This window comes from Sitodiplosis mosellana, unplaced genomic scaffold (assembly GCF_009176505.1).
Source record: "Sitodiplosis mosellana isolate CC-2019 unplaced genomic scaffold, AAFC_SMos_1.0 Smas_scaffold_1, whole genome shotgun sequence".
Classification (NCBI taxonomy): Eukaryota; Metazoa; Arthropoda; class Insecta; order Diptera; family Cecidomyiidae; genus Sitodiplosis; species Sitodiplosis mosellana.
In genome coordinates, this window is record NW_022595244.1 from 8240519 (window position 1) to 8257683 (window position 17165).

The 17165-nt window shown below is 37.0% G+C and overlaps 1 protein-coding gene across 2 annotated transcripts in view; it reads left to right on the plus strand.

Moving 5' to 3' along the window:
* Positions 1-15606, plus strand: part of LOC129573550 (zwei Ig domain protein zig-8-like) — a 223489-nt gene extending 207883 nt beyond the window's left edge. For both annotated transcript variants that reach the window (XM_055454185.1, XM_055454195.1), the window contains exons 6-9: positions 10059-10186; positions 12495-12600; positions 12680-12742; positions 14387-15606. In XM_055454185.1, coding sequence (XP_055310160.1) covers positions 10059-10186; positions 12495-12600; positions 12680-12742; positions 14387-14538 — 449 coding nt within the window. In that variant the 3' untranslated portion in view covers positions 14539-15606. The remainder of the gene's footprint in view (positions 1-10058; positions 10187-12494; positions 12601-12679; positions 12743-14386) is intronic.
* The last annotated feature ends 1559 nt before the right edge of the window (positions 15607-17165 follow it).

Below are 17165 nucleotides of genomic sequence, written 5' to 3' on the forward strand. Positions count from 1 at the left end.
CCATGCGGATATTTGCCCCACCGTACCCTATATTGGCAAACAAATGAACTAACAAGCAAACACGCAACGCTTCGCCGCTCATAATATTCTTCATGCACTTATTTTCTTTCGATCCGATTATCCCTGTTACTGCTGTTCACTTCCAGCATTACTTCAGCTTTACCAAGCACACACAAACATATCGATTTTTTTCCACCAGATTACATCCCGTACATAACTTGGACGAAGAGGAAAAGGACCAGAACAAAATTGCTTACAATGAAATTCAAGATATTTATGCACTGAAAAAGCATTATTTTTACACGAAAAATAGCCGGAAAAGATGCCAAAAAGTGCAACGACAGTGAGACAAAAAGTTTTGTAACCAGTTTTTTTAAAGACATTGTAATGAAATAATATCCCAAATGAATCGCCATCATCGAATAAAAACATGTAACTAGTGCTTAAAGAGAAATCTACAAGAAAGAAGAGATGAGCATTAAGCAAACCGTTGCCAGAGAGCTTCCCGATAATGGACACTGCAAACAAACGTCAACGTGTTTGGGTTTGCTGTAAGCGCCAACTCAACGCCGTGAAACAGAAACAACAAAAACCAAATGATCTTTCACAAACACACACACACACAGAGAGACACAGACACAGATACACAGTACAACCCAAGAAATATTTATGTCGGAGCAACAACAACCAGCATTTGTGTGATATGAAGAGAAAAATGGGATTAAGTATGTGCAGAAAAACGATGAGCAAAGGGATAACACGTCACCAACAGGGAGTGAACAAAGAAGAGAAAGAGAATGTAACATCAAAAAACGAAGGAAAATAGTGGAATTAATTTTAGTGTTGATAAAATAAAGGGCATTGGACACAGGTGCGTTTGTTTTATTAATGAAGAGCGTGAGTGGTGAGAGCAGCAGAGAAAGAAAGAACATTTGCTGTTCACCGTTTACTATCTCGACGGAGAGAAAGGGAGAAGAAAAAAACATGCTGTTTTCAATGTTTCAAAATGAAGCAACAAAAAAATGCTTCTGACGATGTAAGAATTTCCTGGGTTTTTACATCGACCATTCAATGGAAATCATAGCTGAAATAAAAACACAGCATTTGTTCACTTTAGCTGCCGAATGTGCTCGAGCATTTCGACCCAGATGTGTGGAAAACAGAACAACTTTTTGAAATGTTGCAGACAAGCGCTTCAACGAAAGATGGTTTTGTAATGGATGCGCGAATGTCTTGCGGATTTTTTTTTCCTCTTGACTTTTTTGTTTTACCTCATCCATTCGAAATCTATGTACAAGAGTGTGAATACGGTTCGTCCTACATTTATTTCCGACGAATATCATGCCCACTTCTTTCACCATCAATTCGCTCTTCACATCCATTCTGGCCAAACAAAGAGAAGGCAAAAAAAAACCATGGTCCGAAAACATTGCAAGTATTATTCTTATTAAAGAGCTTAACAGGAATTTTTCATTGCCTCAAAATACCGATGGGATACGAAAAATAAAAACGTGCGGATTTTTTTATCGCTCATCTGTCACGCGATGCACGATGGGGATGTGCGCGCGCGCGCATGTGTGCAAGTGAGCGAACGAGCGTTTGTACACTACTAACGAACCACGATTCACCAGAACAAGAGAAAAAGTAAGCAACGATCGGTACTGAAAATAAAAGAGGTAAAATGCACGCTTAACAATAATTATCGTGTTCATCGCAGCGCAGATGTTATCTCATTCGTTTTGCTGTCTTGTCGAAGTACCGCCGCACCTTCATTCCACTCGTTGGCTCAGCTTTTTTTTCTTCCGTTTGTGGCGGCTGCAGATGCAGAATGGCTTGGGGATTAATTTAAGGAAGGAAGAAATGAAGAGAGAAAAAAACGACCAAATTATTGAACGTCATGATTCATGAAATAAGCGCTGAATTCTATTATACAGGACGAAATGCCGAAATTTTTCTGAAGCTTTTGATTTAATTAGTCAATGTTGTTGCGAACAAGTTGCTCTCTTTGTGAAGTCTTGGTGCAGACAGCACACTCATTACACATTCAACGTTTTTTTTCGGGAGGTTTTGCCACAGACAATGCCCGCGAATGAGGGAGAAGAAGAAAATCGTTGCAATTTCAGATAAGACGCACCAAAATAACACAAGATTATCTTTGCAGCATTGAACTGTTGTTGCTCTCACTCAAACAGCAAGAGTCCAAAAGTCGAAGACAAAATTAAAGGCTTTTCATCATAATTAGTCGGCACGCTGGCTTCAAATGGGATTTTGATTCAATCGCTCGGAATAGCGATGGAATCCTTGAACCCAGGGGCTAACCACGGATTTTTTATTGACAAAATCTATTTTTATCGCTCAATTTTAATGACATCCGTAAAAAATTGAAAAAATCTGTATATATTGAATTTTATCGTTTAATATCGACTATAAACGTTTAATGTGCTGACGTCATTACCGATTCAAAAATGCTGGAAGTGGGTTTTGGTGGATCCTCAGGATGGGCCAGGGCATTGTCAAACCCAGTCTGGTCCATCCTGAAGATCCATCAAAACCCACTTCCAGAATCGGGAGCAGTTCTGAACGATTTTGAGGATGCACCAAAACCCGCTTCTAGAACAGTATGCATTCGTTAAAGCGAAAAAATTACTGCAAAAATCGGGCAAAATTGACCAAAATGTGATCATATCGGAATTTGTTTGTTTAAATGATAAAAAATGTTAAAGTCGGTCATTATTGGTTATTTTTAAAACCGTGGTTCGCCCCTAGCCTTGAACTCTATGCGAACAACACAAATGGAGAAAAACTTTTCTCATTTGTCGACACCGAACATTGTTTGAACATTCCAACAATGGGAAAAAAACGAATATACCAACGATGATGATATAATGATATGTTTGAAAAGTTCTTGTGAGAAATTTAATTGATCTTGCAGTATTTTCCATTTCATTCGCTGTCATATACACTTTTTTTGCTGTGCAATAATGGAGAAACTCTATTTTAGGTTTAAGTTGGCATTCCTTCCAAAGTATATTCTTGAACATTTCCATCGATGATCAAAATCGATTTTGATTAAGTAGACACGTGTCTACGAATTATTTCTCCCATTCTCTCTCTCCCTCACTCTGTCATTTTGGGTTACAAGCAACTTTTCTAGAGGTCTGATTGAAACTTCAGAAATTTTCGATTATTGCCACTTCACAACGACATACAACGGTTTTGAATAACGTCAGTTGGTAATTTGTGAAGTCGCAACATTACAAAATTCGTAGCAAAGTTCGCTTCAAAATGACATATTACTATTTGTGTGACTCGCAACTGGGTGAATGCGATTCAACGGTCAAATTCCGTTTCTAGGTAAAAGGGCCCAACAAAAAGGGACATCGTTTATGTTCCGATTTTTTTTGTTGAGGAACACGAGAACATGCCACGTAAAATGCCAGTCAGGAAAGGTAAAATGGATTCGGATAAATGGGTCAGATGTTGAAAAAGAAATGGTAAAATTACATTTTCATTTGATGTATTGTACGAAGTTGAATTCAGCAACGCAGTTGACAACACGTGCAAAAGTTAATGTCGCTCAAATTTGTAATTTCATTTACTGCTTGAGTTGGTTTGTTCGATGACGTTGACAGCGACGACGAAGTCAAAATTTCAATCAAACGCCTGAACATGTGATGGTCCACAGCTGTTAAATTATGATGGATCTTTTGCCTTTTCTCTGTGTTTCTATGCCATCGCCCAAAAATGAATTTTGATGAGTATTAGACTCGCGCTAATCTTTTTGTTTATTTCTTTTTTTCTAAAACAAAATTTTGTGAACTTCAAACACATGCGATGTGAATGTTGCTGTTTGTTTGAATTGTAAAACTTCCGCATGCAAATTTAGCTTTGGCCTTCGATTTTTTCCGTGCATCATCTTCAACACGATACATAGATAAGTCAAATTGTTTATTGCTTTTCTTTCCATTTTTTTGCGATTTTATCGGTAGGGTAATGTCTCTATGAGTGGGCCGCCTAAGCACATACGGCTGTAGCTATACTGTGGACTAGAAAAGTTAAGGTTTATATATACCGTTGTTTAGCTTATTGGACTAGCCAACTGGCCATGGTATCAGATCTTTAATATATTTCACCAAAAAACAAGGTTTTTTGCCGACAGGCAAAAAACCTTGTTTTTTGGGAAAAAAATTTTTGTATCTATGAGTGGGCCACCTACAAATTTCCTAGATAAATGCCAAAAAATGAAGTAAATAACAAATAAATTCAATGTTTGATGAACATTTATTCAATGTAAATAATTTTCAAGTACAAACGTGTACAAAATTATGCTTCTGATTCATCAGAATCGAAGTCATTGTCCGAGTCACAGTTCTTACATGTGAAATAACTTCGTGTCATGTTGGCACATTTCATGTGGGCGATGCTGGGGCACTTATTGCATTTGATGGAGTTGTTTGCATTCAATGGTGGTTCCAGTTCTTTGAAGCAAACGATGCAGAATTCGGTTTCCTCAGATGATTGATCAGACTTCTTTTTCGACTTTGATTTCTTCGTCTTTTGTTTCGCATTTTTTTTCCTTTTTTTTCCTTCGCAGCTGGTTTCTTCTTCGATGCTTTTTTCGGTTTTGTTGTCGAATCTTTTCTTGCTCGTTTAGATGGTTGTGCTGCTTTTTCTTCCTTCTTTCGATTAAGTTCGTCACGTCTCTTCTTTTTGTCGTGCAATTCCTACATACATTCAGGCGAAGTCAACACTGCTCTTTTCATTGGCTTACGGCCGCGATTTGATTTCTTTTGCGGAGTTTGGGTCGGTTCCAATGGACCAACTTCAGCCAACATTGAAGCTAAGCTTGTAGCACGGGAAAGTGATATCGACGGTTCCTCTGAATTTCCTTGAGATTTCGATCCGGCACTTCTGCAATATTCGGCACTTCCTCATTCAATCGATTGATGTAACGTTGCAAATTGGTTCTTGAAATGGCATAGTCTTTTGCGGTCTTTCGGAGTGGTTTCTGCCCCAACTTAATTGCTTTTACAGCTTGCAGCAAAGCATCCAAATCAATATCTGGTTTTTTTCCTTCTTTAGGAGTTTTTTTACTTGATTTTTTCGACGACATGCTGAAAATTCATCCAAAAACCACAAAAAATAAAATTAAAGTCAATAAAAGTCACTTTAAAGTCAATATATTGCTGTTTTACATGCATACAAATGACAAACAAGCATTAACAAAGAAAAAAGTAGGTGGCCCACTCATGGAGACAAAAAGTGGCCCACTCATGGAAATAGTCGCCATTTTGAATGACTCACCAAAAAAAATTTAAAACTCAATATTATTGCGAATTACTTTTGGGTGTTGATTTTCAATGTCTGTACTACACAAAAAAATATTACTCACCTTAAAATTGTCGATTTTTCGAATTTTTCTGACGATAGGAAAAATACACAATGTTATAATTTCGATTTTTTTTTGCACTTTTTTTTTTGCTAATGCTCAACACAACACAAAACGCGTGCGATCACTTCGACGTTTCATATATTATGGTTTTGGGATACGCTGAAGCTGTTTCAGCTATTGGTTTGACTTTTCGAATGTCACATGACAGAAATTTGACAGGTGGCCCACTCATGGAGACGGCCCACTCATAGAGACATTACCCTACGTGTTTCAAAGTTTTTGGCGAAGATTCGCCGCCGTAGCGGAAGAAATTTCAACGTCGACTGAAAGTGTCAAATTAAATTTTAATCGCAATCGGGGAAAACTAAGCGCATTGCCTTCACTATGCAGTGAAGGACACTTGCAACAGTTCCAAGGAGCACATCCCGATTGAAATGTCAATGGGAAAATGTTTTGGCATATTTTATGCAATTTACATCACCGACGGTCACGACTCATCGGGTTTTGCACCATCCCGAACGGAAAGATAACGCTAAAGTTTTCGCTGTTCTCGGCAAGTTTAATTGAAATCGAACACTTTAAAATCTGTGAATAGATAATGACAATATGTACGAAGGATTTTCAGGGTGGCCGAAAGCATGAGCTAACTCTCTTGGCACCTATGCACTTGCACACATACAATTTAGATTTGCACAAGTTTGGTTGGCGCTCAATGAAAATGAAATTGTTAAAAGATCGAAGTGAAAATGGGCGAATAGTTGTTGGCATGCATTTAAGTGTTTTGTGTGTGTGTTTCCATTTGAATAATATAAATAGGGCCCGGTGCACCAGTGAACCCGCATACATGTAAAGTCGGAGGCAACTTAATGCCATTGTGCATTAAAGTCATTTGCGATCTGAATGATATTCTTATATGTGTTGCTGCATTTCTCGCCACGGTCTAGCAAATTGAAAACTTTTCGCATTCATTTTGCATGCAGACGACGACTGGTAATCTGCCCGTTCGTCTCGATGCCCCACTTCCTGCTATTGCTAAGTCAAAAGTTTCGGCCGACAACACGCAAAAGCAAAATAAAAAGAAAAAAATTGCATAAACAAATAAACTCACTTTGGATGGAACATCATGGCAATTAACTTAATGAATGTTGGGAATATTCTCTCGTATGTTTTCGGGATAAACTTTTTGAGAAATTCCAGCATTTGCTTCTCCAGCATCGTTTGACGCAAATCGAATTGACTCATAGCACAGGCCCGTAGCCAGACGAATTTTTTCAGCCACCCCAAAAATCATTGTCATCTCAAAAATCAAAATGCGGAATAAAATCATCGTAATGAATTCATTTAGAGAGCCGAAAGTGAAATGCTTGAATATGAATAATCGTGAAGCAAATATAATTCATGGAAATTCAATTGAAATAAGAATGAGTTGCATTACGTTCTTCAATAGTATTAGTCAACACACAAAAAAACAGCCGAACGATACACTTCCAAACGAATTGCCGAACGACTTCTGAATTTTGTTTTAATCCATCTTCTATAATGACTTGATATTGAGACCTATAAAATCATTCTCGATATGCTTTTGTTTATAACGAATATTTATCGTCTGCGACATTTATTGTTTACATATATTGCACGCCATTCAAAAGCCAAAATTCATTCTCATGCTCTTATTCTTGAAAAGAGTGTTAGATTTATTGGAGCCAGCCAAAAAATTGCATCAGTCGCGAGAAATGAGCTACGTCAGAGCAATGCCACTGATTGATTTGGTCATCGAGGACATAAAAAAGATACAAAATAAAAAAAGTTTCAACGAATTTGAAACTAAAGCAACCGCCAGGATAATATTCAGGATATTAAATATCAAAAATTTCGGCTCGCTTCGCTCGCGACACGAATAATAATTTCTTTATGCTATGAGCAACATTACATAGAATTGTATCGTCTGAGAAGCCAATCGCTTAATTTGGACATTTTAGCTAACTAAAAATGATTATCTTGAACGAAATAGACGGCTATAATCGCCCAAAAGTTATTCTTCAGTCAATATGTTCGAGAGAAAACGACTGACTGCGAATTGACTATTTTCCATACAAGATTTAAAAAAATCAACTATATGTGAATTGAATAATTTTCAATCGATTTGAGCAGTCAGTCAATATGTTTTCACATGGGATGTTAAACTCTTTTGAAGACTTCGACTGGAAATCCAAGTTGAAAAATGCGTTCCCTATACTCTAAGTTGTTTGTTTATAGATCTCAAAAATCATCACTTTGTATATCTTCTAAAAAGCACCACCTCAAAAATTGGTCATGCCACCCCATACAATCAATCCTGGCTACGGGCCTGGTCATAGCACCAATTTAATTTGCGTCCGCATTCCTTGTGCATTCGCCATAACTCTCCGGCTCTCTCTCTCTCTCTCTCTCTCAATACGAAAATAGTTAATTTATTGTTGCCATTTCAATTCAAACCGTGTCTGACAGTTGAATTGTAACTCAATTTAAATATATTTCATCCTTTTTCCTTGTGTTCATTATGATTTTGGAATACGAATTGGGACGCTTTCGACTCAAGACGAGTTCAAGTTGCATAAAGTCACTTGAGGCGGGTCGAGTTATGCACTCGGATTGATGGTGAGTGTGTACAATTGCCATAAAACGTGAAAATGGGTGAATGATTGCCGCCGAGTTGAACCGCACTCAAGCCATTGGCTTTCGTTACACATTTTCTGCTCGAGAAGATTTTACTTTCATCTCAAGGCCACTTTCGAGTCAAGTCTCTTGCACCACTCTCTATCTCTTCATTTGATGTGAAAATGAACTTTTCGGTCGGTGTATTTGAATTTACAAACACGTTTCACAACTCCTGCTTTTTCCTGCTTTTTTTCGTCAACCGACAACGACAATGAACCGACTCTTGTGTGTGCTGCTTGCGTTTTCATTCAGCAGCCTTTTCATCTTGTTAAGTTTAGAACTAACACTCCACGCTTTCTGAATAACTCTAATTCTTTTCCGTGTTTTTTTTTCTGTTGTTGTTGTTGCTCTAGTTGTATTTTTCTTTCTCTTCATTCTTGCATGTTTGCTTATTTGTGTCGTGTGAAATGTGTGTTATGTTTGTTTTGTCAATACACCGTACATACACACATGATGTCAATTATGATCATCTAGTAAGCGAACGTGCGTTTTGCTAGTCGCATTGAATCGTATATCAAACGTGGTGTAGACATGATGAAGTACTAATTCGCAATGGAAAATCTCGTATTCCATTTCGAAAATCACATTTTCCCATTGATAGTGGAACGGATTGCGTTGGCTGTGTGTGTGTGTGCACACGGACGTTCAAATTCGATGTTCGATGAAATTGCAGCGTGTCAATAAATTTTATTACCACCGATCGAATCGAAGCGCTCGGGAAATGGTTACGAAATAATAATAACAGCATGTGATTGTGAATCTAGTTGTGAATGGAATTCTCCGAACGTGAAATGAAATCGAAAAATGGTAACCAAAACGAGTTTAAAAAAAATCTATCGTGTAAAATTCTCCATATATAGATGTCATGAAGACACGTTCTCACCCGGATACTTTTCGTATTTTATTTACAATGTGTTGATAATTATAGGACGACAAAAAACGAGCGTGTTGTACGAGTGTTGCCGTTAGTCAGTCACACCGAAGTGACTATTTCTCTTCTATTTGTTACTTTATTTGTTGTTGTTTTCATTCGGATTTCGTTTTTGTTGCCAACCCTTTTGCCAAACCAAACTGCATCGTCACAATGATTAACTCAACGTCAAATGAATTAACGTCAAGCCAACGAAACAAACAGTGCTGTAAAACTAACAGTACGACCAACAAAATGTAAGTCCCAACAAAACACAGCATACAACACAAATGCGATTAAGCCGAGCCGGCGACATACGAATCTATTATTATTTTCCATTTGTGTGCAAATGTGTGCAAAAATAGAAGTGACATGGTTTTCTAGTTGCTGCCAACAAATGAATGGAATCAAGTGAATTGAAGTGAGTGCTGTGGGGGAGCATTTCATTGGCTCAACAAATAAATCGTTGAAAGTGTGTGGTGGCGGCGGCGGTGGATGGTGGATGGCAACAAAGATTTTGACTTGATGACATTTTTAATTTACTGTGTGTTTCTTATCTTGAAAGCGCAATATTCCTTCGAGCATAGTCGACACACAATGCACAAAAGATTATCTTGTTGGTTTCGGATTTTCTTTTCTGCAGTGTCATCAATCTTTTGAGACGAATCGGGCGTAATTGAATGAAATTATAATTGGTGTTGATATTGATAGAACGAATGTTGCAATCATTTCTACAGCGATGGCTGGTGAAATGAAAGAAGATTTTCGTAGAATGCGACACGAAAGAATGAATGAACGGCTGAAAAGCAAAGATAAATAGTTTAAAATTTTCCGATAAATCTTCGTCGGTGCTGAGGCGGCACACATATATACGCCGTCGATTCGAAATGGAATTTATTAGAAAGGCGAAAAGGAAAGGAAAGAAAGAGATAGTGCTCAGAGTGTGGCAACGGATCGTATTCAAGATGTCTACAATAGATATATTCTGTTCCATAAAATTAGCTGTCTAATTCAATTTATTAGTGTACAATTAACACGCAATTTTTCTTATATTTACAGAGCCAATCACTGAAATCCACGGCGGACCGGATCTATTCATTAATAAGGGTTCAACGATAAATTTGACCTGTGTCGTTAAATTTGCTCCCGAGCCACCACCGCAAATGGTTTGGTCACACAACTCAGAGGTAAATGCACTTTTCCTCTCGATTTATTTATTCAATGGACAAACTGAGTCCTTTTTTTTCTTTGTTCGTTAGTTCACTTTGGTTCGTTTTTTTTTTTCAGCAAAAATTTTCCTCAATTTAGTTACTACCCTTTTCTATCTTCAATGAGTTTATCTTTTGTTAGTTTCAGTGAAAAGCTTTTTTTGCTGCTGCTGCTTGTTGTTGTTGTTATTTGTTTGTATTGAAGACCGCGCACCAACTGTGAACGACATTTGTGTCAAGAACTTTGAACGCATTTAAAGCTAAATTTGATTCCGATGTAAATATGCAGGCCGTCGTCCCAGTTGAGCGTCGATAATTTCATTGATTGACCGAGTGCTGGCCTTTGTTGTATCAATAAGAATGAAAAGTGATGTTTGGATGGCTGGTTGGAAAGCCGTTCTCTAAAACTGTTATCAAGCCCCTTCAATAACATCAAATGTTTGGAGTGCATTTGGCCGAAACTGAACTCAACTCGGTTGGGCGACCAAGTAACAGCATGATTGGGGAATGAAGAGAAAAAAAAACTTGGCACAGCAACAACAACTACAGCCCAATCGATATGATGGGGAGGGGGAATAAAAGCCCTGAAAATGTCTAATATACACTGCAACATTTTTGAGTGAAAAGACTAATATTGAGTTGTGGCAATATAGAGGTTTCAAATATTTTAAGATGAATTTACACCGAAATTTGGGTAAAATGAGTTATTTCCTATGCGTATGTCCAAACGGCTACTGTTCATATACGCGCTAATACGTAGGCACGCACTGGTGCCGAGTCTGTGAATTTGTATGTATTGTATAAGTTGTTGAGTGCAAAATTTATAATACATGTAAATACACAGACTCGGCGTGCCTACGTAATAGCCTAGGGGAATATCACGCAAAAAATTCTATTGAATTTCTATTGATTTTTGCATTTTCTAAAAATTAATTTCAATTATATTACATTATGCGAGATATCTGAGATTTTTTTCATTTTGGTCGATTTTCCCAGATATTTTAATGCTGGAAGTGGTTTTTGGCGGATCCTCAGGATCGTTCAGAACTGCTCCCGATTCTGGAAGTGGGTTTTGGTGGATCTTCAGGATGGACCAGACTGGGTTTGACAATGCCTTGGCCCATCCTGAGGATCCACTTCCAGAACCGGGAGCAGTACTAAACGATCCTGAGGATCCACCAAAACCCACTTCCAGCATTTTTGAAGCGGTAATGACGTCAGCACATGGTGAATATGAGTGAATAATACAGATTTTGCGAAATATTTGAAATAGCTTAGATTTCATTAGATTTTAATGAAATAAATGAGATAGAAATAAGTTTTGCGAATAAAAATTGCGTGATATTCCCCTAGGTAATAGCGCGTATATGAACAGTAGCCGTTTGGACATACGCATAGGAAATAACTCATTTTACCCAAATTTCGGTGTAAATTCATCTTAAAATAGTTGTAACCTTTATATTGCCACAACTCAATATTAGTCTTTTCACTCAAAAATGTTGCAGTGTATGTTCGTTACATGTTTGGAGTGCTGTTGAATAAGTTCTTTTCGATGTAAGCCATTGTTTGCCTTCGGAGTGTTCGTCTCCGAAAACATACGTACACACAATTCCAATTCCCAAAAGGAACATAACATTAAAAAAGCTGACCAGTTTACACAACCGCATTATAATATGAAACAAACTGAGGCGATTCTCTCTTGTCGTTGCAATTTTTCGTAGTCTCCTTTGGCTTGTTCGTTTTTGTCGAGCATGTATTAATGACAACGCATGCTATTCCTTAACCATACATTTATTTCGCATGCTTGCTCGTTGTTGTTGTCATTTTTGTCGTCGTCGTCGTCATCCTCTGTATGCGGTCAATTCCTTTCCATTGTAAATGTGCTGGTCGCTGGGGCCATTCAAATTCAAATTGCAAAGAAAATGCCAAAGATATCGGTAAACAGTACTAAACAAATAGAAACGGACCGAAGAATAAGGGCGAAATGAGCAAATCATGTAAAAGCATTGCTTCGACCATTAAACATCAATAACATCATACAAATGACGTATCGCTTCTGTCGCTTTTTTTTGTCCAAGCAAACACAATAAAAATAACTAATGATTTATTTAATCGGCGACCCGTCTACCCAACATCCAGACACACAATGTTATATATTTATTTATAGTTTTTCGTTGAATTTCGCCTCACCGCAGATTTTCGTCGATTGTTGAGCTTCAAAATGGATGTTATGTGCGGTTTTTCGCTTGAATATTTACTGATTACTGTTTATTTTCTGGTTCTGTAGGTTATAAATTTTGATTCACCGCGCGGCGGAATTTCATTGGTAACGGAAAAGGGTCGTCTCACCACCAGCCGTCTGCTCGTGCAAAAGGCCATCCAAAGCGATTCAGGCATGTTTGAACAAAAAACTAAAATTTACATAAACAGCGCCATTTATTCATTACATTTATTTTATTAATTTATAATTAGGCATGTACACTTGTGCACCATCTAATGCCAATCCAATTTCAGTTCGCGTTCACATACTCAACGGTAAGTTTATTGCAGCTTTCAATTACAATGTGTATCGATCAAATGTTACATTTTGTTGGGGTACCGCCCGCACCTTGTCCGCCATCAAAGTCAATCAAATGGCACACACATTTTGTAAATCGAAATCACATTCGATTTTAGCTTGATAAAAATAAAATTCCGAAAACATGTCGCCTGTCTTGAAAATTGTAATCGTCAATTTCATTGGAGATAATTCGATTGAACAACTTTTCGTGGCGCTAAATTCTATCCATCTAGAAATTCGAATCATTCATATCGTTATCGCATCGCATATGTGTGCGTGTCGTGTATGTGCCGATTCGGATTCATGTCTCAATGAGTGCTTCCAAGTTGGATTTCAATAAAAGCTTGTTTTTTTTGCTGGTCGTATTGATTTTCCATCAGTCAATGCATTGTATAGGACCTAATCCAACTGGAAGTTGTCTAGACTCGCAGCATGAGAGTGCATTTGCGAGAAATCCAAACAAATTATACATCCATAAATGTTCACCTGATTTCAATGTTTCTTTATTGGCTGTAAATTTTCATTTTGATTGGATGTCTACGCTCGTTTTAGGGCGCTCATCTATTAACTTAATGAGATCTCGTCATTCATATTGACAAATTTGGATTACTTAGAAAAATAAAACGAATTACATACGTTATCCAAACTTTTCCGCTCCGCAGCAATTAAGTTTACCTCTTGCTTAATGTTTAACAAAAATTCAATGAAAACTTTTTTCATAGCTCTTTTGACCTTAAAAAATAACTATTTTGACCATTTTCCATATGAAAGTGTCACTTTCGAACAGAATTCCAAAAATTTCAAGAAATGTCGATTTTTGGACCAAATTTATGGGCAAGTAGGTATTCGGTTGTTCGAAGGCTCCCATTATTTTTTCAAAAAAACATAAGTTTGCCTCGACCAAAAGCCTGTTGTTTTTTGAAAGGACATTATATTTCTTTTCATTTGTCCGCGTATTGTGCACAAAATGCTTTTTTCGGGTACTTCCATACAAAAGTGTCATTTTTCAAGGTTTTTCCGGTCTCCAGTCGGAGGCTTATGGTACGAAATTGGTAAATCAGAATGGGCTCAAAACGCGGACAACGCCATACGCACATCGCAATTTTGCACATTTTTCATAGTAAACAAAGTATTTTTGGGGGCAGATAGGTTTTGATCGATAGGTTTGATTTGTTCTCATCTACATTGCCTAGTGTACAGATATGTGCTTTTTGAAGTTTGGCGCGACGTTATAGTGGTCCGAAAGAGGAGATGTCATGAAATTTTGGCTAGTAAAACCAATACTTTTCCTTAACAAACAAAGTTTGCGAAAAAGTAAAATGTAGCCAATTTAGTTAAAGAGATTTTCTATTAAGCCAACACTCACCCAGACGCTATGCGTTGGCTACAACAAATTATTATCATTATCATCCAAATTAATTGGATATTTGCAAATTGAACGGTTAAACAAACCATGTGCCATGCTTTTATTGTGTGTCACGTTCTGTTGACACCCACACACACACACACATAACGCTCAGTTGAGTGCAATTGAAAACCACAACAGAATGTAACATTTATCAAATGAAAACTCAGTGAAGCGGTTAATCTACTAGTGATGGACGCTTTTGTTTCAATAGAACATCCCGCTGCAATGCATCATGGCATATCGTCAATACAACACCAACCACCAAATCTACTGCTATTGGTCAGTGCAGCAACGTTGCTGGTGCCGTACATCTATCAGAAAATACGACGAAAATTCGATGGTGCAATTGGAATTAGGTGCTAGGTTTGAACGGTGACTCATCCTCAACCATGCCGCCGTGTAATAATAATAATAATAAACAAGAAATTAATCAAATTAATATTGCCATTAACAACAAAAAAAAAGAAAGAAAGATAGACAGTAACGTAATTAGTACATTAAAAATTATTATTAAAGAAAATGAAATCTACATATAGATTAAAGTTTAACGACTACGACGATGATGGCGAGAGGCGGTGGTGATGGTGGAGAAAGCTGTTTTTTCTAATATACATATATATTTTTTCCGTTATTTCTTCATTCATCCAGACCGTTCGTTGATTATTCGCCGAATCGCCGGTTCGGTTCTCTTCGGGTAATATTTAGGAAATTTTGTGGTGTTTTTGATTGATCTCTGTCTGCATGTGTTTCAATGTATAAAAAACAAACATTATTATAAACCAACAAAAAATTGTCAAACCAAAAAGTTAAAATAAACAGAGAAATTGCACATGAAAATACCAAACGAGTTCACGTGTCATATCGAGGTATGCTTCATCGAGCACCTGACACGCACACACACAACGCTATTTTCAACCGAAATCAACCACGAAATATAGGTTATATATTTAGGTATAGAGAATGCGAGACAAACTAACAACCAAAAAAATATTAAATACCAAATTACATTATAATAAAATACTAATTATTTGCTAATTAAATTGAATTTAGTATATTAATAATTAATACGAAAACTAAATGAAAAAAAAACCCAAAACCAAAAAAAACTATTGTAATTAAAACAAAAAAAAACAAATATTTCTAACAAAAACAATAAAAATTATACATTGAGTAGATCTACTCAAATAAGAGCAACAATTCATGGAGCTACTACTACAATGAAAATCAAATCGGTCGAAGGGACGACAGCTCAAATAAAACCATGTTTATTAAAACATTAAAACTTTAAATGACATTTATTTCGACGTTTCGTAGACAGAGTCAATGGGCTGTGTGTATTCATTGAACACAGAACACCAGTGCGTTGCAAATGAAGCGTAAAATTGGGAAAAAAGTTTTTCGTGTGCGCGATATACCTATAGTGAAAGGTTGAACTAATACCAAAAGAGTTGAAACGCCAAAGACCTTTTGCGTCATCAAGTTTTGTGCTTGAATGACAAAACTTGAGTAGCATTATCAAAAATTCATCAAATTGCAATCAATTCAATAAGTTTTTCCACTTTTTCACGTTTAGCTGATTCGCACACATTCATATATGAATGAAAACTGCTTGCTTTCGGTTACGCCTGTAACCAGCTCATTATGACTTTTCCGAGATTGAAAGTTTTCAAACTCAACTGCCAATCAATGCATCCCACCAAGATTTCATCAACAATTGTGCAGGAAAAAGTGGTTTGTATTTTAATGCAAGAAGTTTTAGCCTTCGATCAAAAAAATTCTTTGAATAAAACTTGTCAATCATCGGCAGAAAACCAGTTTGGGATTCAATATTTTAATCGTCTTAAACTTCTGCTTAGATTATGAAACCATTAAATGTGAAGAAAAAAAAACCTGGAAATTCAATTCACATTTCGGATGAAATTGAAACTAATTAAAGCTTGAACGAATCTACGCATTGTGGATTTGATGGCTTGAAGAAACTTAACCATATTTTTTGGTCCTTTCACTCATCTTACTGTACCGTAATCTGCTGCAGTGAATCGGAGTGATTGAAAATGGGAAAACGATGCGGAAAAAGTTCAATATAAAGTAGGCGAGGGCTGTAGCTTTTCTTGCTTCCTTTCGAAGAAAAACCACAAATTAATCATCAAAGTGCATGGCGAAATACGTTAGGAAATGTGAAACGAATCCACTGTGCCATGGAAACTATGTGGATTCTCACTTAACAAACACATCAAATCAACAATATGCACAAAAGTATCCTTACATACAATGTATACATTCGACAGTCAAGGTGAAGTGAATCCAAACGAGAGAACGACGACAGACAAACAATTTATTTAATCCAAATGCAAACTGCTTGGATGCACTCCGCACATCAAAATATTTACTAAAGTGGTTCAACTCAATTCCGAAATGTGTTTGTGTACTCTTTTGCTGTGTGCATTGAGCACAGGGATTTGGTCGAATAATGACTTTTCGTCGAAAATGACAAATAAATTACATATTCTCTTCGAATGTTTTACATCGGGCAAAAATGCCAACGTTCTATTTATTTTGCAGTGTACGAGTCACTGAATTTCAAACTATTTCTTCCATCTCTCACACACATTTTTGGGGAAAAGTTCTATTTGGTATGCATTATGCTCTCAACAATTGTAAGAACGTTGTTAGTTTTTGGTGTGGTAAAATCCTTTCTGCCATATCATGATACGCTTGAACTTTGAAATTCTGCTTGCTTGGAATATGGAAACCGAGATGATGACTCTGACGCACGCATGCTGCCCATTGGTAACAAACCCCAGTGGGAACAATGCAATTTTTGCCGGCTGATGCAACTAAGTTGCTCTGTTTTGACAGAGAGTGCCTTTCATTTCAACTAATTTGTCTGGCGTCTTCAAAAAGCGAGGCTCTTAAAAACTTAATGATTGACGAACATCAACACAGGCATCTTTTTATCATCACAGGCATTTCAGAGTGGAAACTGTTCG